The 6000-nt window shown below is 36.7% G+C and overlaps 1 protein-coding gene across 4 annotated transcripts in view; it reads left to right on the forward strand.

Moving 5' to 3' along the window:
* Positions 1 to 2622, forward strand: part of LOC150085171 (5-taurinomethyluridine-[tRNA] synthase subunit MTO1, mitochondrial) — a 421026-nt gene extending 418404 nt beyond the window's left edge. For all 4 annotated transcript variants that reach the window (XM_090373908.1, XM_090373907.1, XM_090373910.1 and 1 more), the window contains exon 32: positions 1274 to 2622. In XM_090373908.1, the coding sequence (XP_090230034.1) occupies positions 1274 to 1424 (151 nt within the window). In that variant the 3' untranslated portion in view covers positions 1425 to 2622. The remainder of the gene's footprint in view (positions 1 to 1273) is intronic.
* Positions 2623 to 6000: the final 3378 nt, after the last annotated feature.

Genomic DNA, 6000 nt, shown 5'->3' on the forward strand with positions numbered 1-6000 from the left:
TGTGAAATGAGGTTTTTTTTTGGCTGATGCTATATAGCTTGCTTTCTTGCATCATGTGACTTTACTAATGCTAATTGATGATTTATAGAGAGTGAGTCATAATCCCACCAAAGGCAATTTTAAGACCACACTTGGAATACTGCATTAAAGGTAGAGACCACAACTAAAAACAATACATAGTCTTTTAAAAGGGTCTGAAAAGGCAGCGAGCTTGCTGAAATTGGTAAAAAAGATGTCCATATGAGGAAAACTCTGAATATGTGGGCTACAGAGTTTGTTACATAGCCATCTTATAGGAGACCTGATTGAGATGTATAAGGCTTTGAGAGGAGATAATAAAATGAATCAAGGCAAAATTTTCAGTTATAAATGATGCTAGAACTAGGGAACATAAATTCAAATTACAGGATAAACAGTATCAATTATAGGGAGTTTTCTTTTAGCAACAAGTTGTAAATCACTGGAATAAGTTACCTCCATGTGCAGTTGAGGCTGAAAGTTTGGGGAAATTCAAAGGCTGGATCAACACGTATATGATAAAGGGAATGTGTAAGAATGGTTTTATTATTTTTTATTATTATTTTTCTGTTGCAGAAAAAGTTTGGGACTTCCATGCCCCACATAGCAAATATGTGATGAGTTACAAGTGAGTGACCCAACAACCCAGTTATGAGAAATACCTACAGTATTCAAGGTCCTCACTATCATCATCAGCCATTTTCAATCCACTGCAAGATGAAGGCCTCTCCAGCAACTTTCCAGTTCCTTCTGTTTTGTGCAATGGCCATCCATTTACTACCCTCAAACTAATGAATTTCATCTATCCATCTCTGCCATTGTCTTCCAGGTTTTCTTCTAGCTCCTCTTGGGTACCATTCTGTTATTTTATTAGTCCATCTGTCATCATGTCTTCGAGCTATGTGTCTTGCCCAAGACCATTTTAGTTCTTTAGTTTCTTCACTATATGTAGTGTAAAAGCCTCGTGCTACAAGAGCTATAAAACATTATTGTACAAGTAGGACATAGCCTCAGTTTGTATGCAGCATTGAGAGTTTGCTATTAAGTGCATTAATCTCATTGTGGAAGCACTTCACCATAACTGCCTTGGTATTACACTCTGCACTTTAAATAGCAGAAACTTAACAAATAACTTAATTAAATTTTTTTTATTTATTTCTTTTCTTGTACAAATAAAGGAATGATAAAACATTTTTATCTTAACTGGAATTTTTTTTCTAACTTTATGAGATTGCATACCCATTTCTACTTTCAGGGTTCTTTTTGAAAATGATGTGTGTGCCCTTTGGGATTATGAACACAGTGTTGAACAATATGCAGCAGTAGGTGGCACTAGCAAGAACAATATCATCTCCCAATTAAAACTCCTAAAACATTGGAAAAGCAGTCATGTGGAAAAAAAATGAAATTTGTTCTGGTATAAAATTCAATGTATGTATCACAAATATTGAATGACTTTTTTTTTTAAAGATTTATTCTTCTAATCAGTTAAGATACCATATGTAACAGAAGTTATATCTTAGTGAGTATTGCTCATTTTCTTTAGAAATTTTATTTTGATTAGCCAGCCAGTTCAGTTTACTGATAATTAGAATTATATGTTACCTTTATGTTTAAAGGCTTTCAATTATACATGATGTCTACACTAAACTTAAGTTTATTATGATTATTAGTATGAGGTTGCAAAATATTGAAGGGCCTGAAGTTCTTTCATGTATGGTGTGCATATAGTATGTAAGGCTATCACAGACCTATTTTCAGGCTGAGCTGTTGGTATTATTACTTATATAGTACATTAGCACCTAAAGCCATATTCTACTATGTGTGCATATGTTATGTCTGAGTGTATATTCCCAGGCCAGTCTGCAATGTTGTGCGGGCTGAAAAACCAAAATAACTCACACAGAAGAATCATAATCCCTCCACATGAGAACAACTAACTACAACCCTCATCCAAGAGGCCCTTTAGAACTCCTCAATTAAAATAAATAAATTCTCGAATGTGATTCAAACCCAAGCATTTCCAAACAAGTGACAAAACTGCTGTACTGTCACACAAGATGTGGGGCTGAGAGAACACTATCTATGGCACTATTTTTGGCATATTTGGTCCTGAACTTGCAGGAGCCCATTTGCTTTGCTTTGCTTTTTTTCCTTAATATCCATACTTGACTCCAAATTTTGTTCTTTGAGTTTGTCAAGGAAAAGCCTATGAACAGGCTTTTCTTGTGCAAAAAATTCCTAGAGAAACTTGGATTGATAAATTTGATATGAAATATAACTGCAACATTTGCATCTAATATTGGAAGAGACAGATGAGGAAATAGTGTCATGATGTTCTATTTGCTACAAATAGTGCTTGCAATGATGTGTAGTACTACAAAGATACAGCAAAATCTTGTTAATTAAATATCAAGTAATATAGAACCAGAAAACTCAAAGAAAGTAAATCCCTACTCGGGAAAATACACTTTTGTATCTTTCTAGATAAAAAAGGGGTTGTACTGTAAGTTATATGAAATTTCGCTGCAAAACTGCATGTTGTTGCTGTTGTTGATTTTAAGTTATCAGCAACTTTTTGTTCTGATATAACAGAAGTAAAGAAGCAAGGTGATCTTAATACAACTTAACATGTAGAACGTTGTTTCAGAAATAACAAGGGAACAAGGAAAATCCCCAGAGTTTTCTGAAGTGAACATTTTCGTGTTTATGCTGTAAAATAAAATATAAATTGTTGTGTTGCAACAAAAATAAAAGTAATATACACGTAAAAGCTTTCAGATGGATGTCGTCCTTCTTCAGAAGAAGGACGACATCCATCTGAAAGCTTTTGTGTGTATATTACCATTTATATTTTATTTCCTGGTTTCCCAGTGATGCAGTATTATCGTTCTAGCATGAATCCTGGGTACATAGGCCTTTTTTTTCCAGATATGAATCTTTAAATGTTTACTCTTATGGTTATATAGATTTTCAGTACTATTATTGCTGAAAAATAATAATCCGAGGCAACAAGATTAGGGGTCTTCATAACCCTGCACACCTCTGTGACATGTCATGCCTAAGCTGGCCAGTGTGTGTTATGTCTGTAGGAGCACAGACCAATTTGCATGATCTGAAAAAAATCTGGAATAACTCATGGGAACCCTAATCCTTCATTTAAGATCACCTAATTACAGTCTTGATTGAAGATTGTCTAAGAATTTCTCCAGTCACTGACAGAATTTGAATTCAGGCCTCTCCAAATGAGTTACATGTATCAAATATAATTTGGAACTTGATCCATCTACATCATGGGGAACAAGTTTTTTCAATATGAAATGTGGTTACAACTATATGCTATTACATTAATGCTTTATTCTGTATGGTGCTGCATTTTATTTGTATTACTGATGTAAAAGTAAACTTTCCTTTTAAAAAATGTTTGGGCTAAGTGAGGCAAAGCTCATTAAATACATTTTTAATTAGTTTTAACTGCTTTTATATAATTAAATAATGAAAGTTTTAATTATATAAACTGATTAAATAAAATTTAATCATTTTATATAATTAAAGTTTTAATTAGTTTAACTGCTTTGATAAATCTAAGGGATTTCTAGTCTCTCAATAAATCAGTTTACCTGCTGTATTTTTGTTATGACAAATTGTCAGTGAATAAACTGCATGGTTGTTTTGCAAAGCAGTATTTTATTTTTGCAAATTTGTTTACGCAATTTGTACAAAGTTCTAGTGCTGCACTGAGTGAAACAATAAATAAATTTCTGAACCTGGAAATATTTTTCTAGGTCAGAGATTTTCTCATATATACAGGGTGTCTCAAAAATATTGGTACAAACATTTAGGGGAGGTAGGTAACATCTAAAGGAATGTGAATTGCATAGGAACCCATAACTGGAAACGTCATGGGGAAAGTAGTAGTAGTAGCAGAGGCACAAGAAGCAGAAATGACACAAGACAGTAATTAGTGGCAAACATTTATTTGACACAATATTAACAATGGAGTACAAGATGGATGCATTTCATGATGTTACAACAGATGCTCGAAGGTTCTACCATGAGACGCAATGCATGCGTCACACCAACGCAGCATGGATTGGCGGACACACCTGGAGTTTCTTTGAAAGTAGCAGCATCGCAGACGAGATCCATTTCCCTCTCCACATGCGATTCGTACATGATAGATTTGAGGGCCCCCCCCACAGAAAGAAATCAAGGCTCGATAAATCAGGTGAGCGTGGGGGCTAGGCAATGGGTCCACCACGGCCAATCCATCGACGCCCAAAACGCCTGTTCAAAATGGTCACAAACACCTTCCATAATGGGCAGGCGCCCCGTCATGTTGAAACCAAATGTTGCATCTCACATTTGCTGGAACATCGTCAAGTAACCCTGGTAGAACTTGTTCAAGAAAGACCCGATATTTAGCGGAGTTCATGCGGGATGGTAATAGGTATGAACCGACTAAGCAGTCGCCGACCATACCTGCTCACACATTTATTGCGAAGCAATGTTGCTGCATGGGGGCGCACACCGTGTGGGCCCTCTGCTAATCCATATACCAGGTGCATGTCTGCCAGCTCACAGTTCGTATATCGATGCATGCTCTTCGTGCGGCGACTACTGCTTGAACGAGTAAACCAGAAATTTTCCCTCTTGCGAACTGATGAACAGCGCTGTGTACCGACTTACGGTGACGTTTCCGGTTATGGGTTCCTATGCAATTCACATTCCTTTAGATGTTACCTACCTCCCATAAACGTCTGTACCAATATTTTTGAAACACCCTGTATATATATATATTTTTTTTTTTTTTGTTTTAATAAATCTTTAATGATATTAGTTTTTAATAAACTTAAAAGTTCTTTCATATGTCATAAATTAGTGCATTAGCTTCATTTCTATGCACAGTAAACTAACTGCAGTTGTACAGTGGCATCATTACATAACATCTCATATTGTGAATTCCTTCACAACAATAAATTCCTATTATTAGATGTTATGTAATGATGCCACTGCACAATTTCAGTTAGCATTAGCATTAGTAGAGGCATTTGATGCAAGAAAGCAAGCTTATGCAGCATCAGCCAAAAAAAAAAAAAAAAAAAGTAAAATAAATAAATAAAAAATAACCACTTCCACTTCACCCCTCTGTTCGTTCGAAATACCTGTCCAGCTGAGCCTTAAACTTATTTAGGCTATCAACTTCCACGACAAGGGATGGAAGTCTGTTCCACCTACCAACCACCCGCTGGCTAAAGGCAAATTTCCGCACATCTATCCTACATCTGTCTTTCCTCAATTTGAATTTATGCCCTCTCAGGTGATTATTCTGAGCAAGAGGAAGAATCCCATCAGCATTGAGCATGCTCAAACCATTCAAGGCTTTGTACACCTCTATCAGATCGCCTCGCTGGTGCCTAGTCTCCAGACACTGTAATTCGCAAAACTTAAGCCTTTCTTCGTAAGAGCACCCCTTTGTTCCATTCACTAATCTTGTTGCCCTTCTTTGTACTCGTTCCAGGCAGCTCTACATCCTTCTTGAAATGAGGCCTCCAGGCCTGTATACGGTACTCTAGGTGTGGCCTGACCATTGCCTTATACAAGGGAACAATCACCTCCTTATCCCTGCTAGAAAAATTCCTATATATCATTGACAATACACCATGAGCTACTCTTGCAGCCCGTCTGCACTGCTCAGAGAACTTCATATCTGCCTGCACAACCACCCCCAGGTCCCTTTCATTCTCTACCACTGTCAGTGTAGTACCACAGAGTTGATACGTTGCTCTGGGGTTGCTGTTTCCCATATGTAGTACTTTACATTTGTCAATGTTAAACTTCATTTGCCACCTCTCAGCCCATCTGCTCAACCTTTCCAGATCCTGTTGCAGCAGCATAGTGCCAGTAGTGTCGTTGACAACCCTGCCAACCTCCGTATCGTCTGCAAACTTGGACATTAAGCTTGATATACCATCATCAATA

The sequence above is a fragment of the Mastigoproctus giganteus genome, chromosome 5 (assembly GCF_048544385.1).
Source record: "Mastigoproctus giganteus isolate SK-2022 chromosome 5, ASM4854438v1, whole genome shotgun sequence".
Classification (NCBI taxonomy): domain Eukaryota; kingdom Metazoa; phylum Arthropoda; class Arachnida; order Uropygi; family Thelyphonidae; genus Mastigoproctus; species Mastigoproctus giganteus.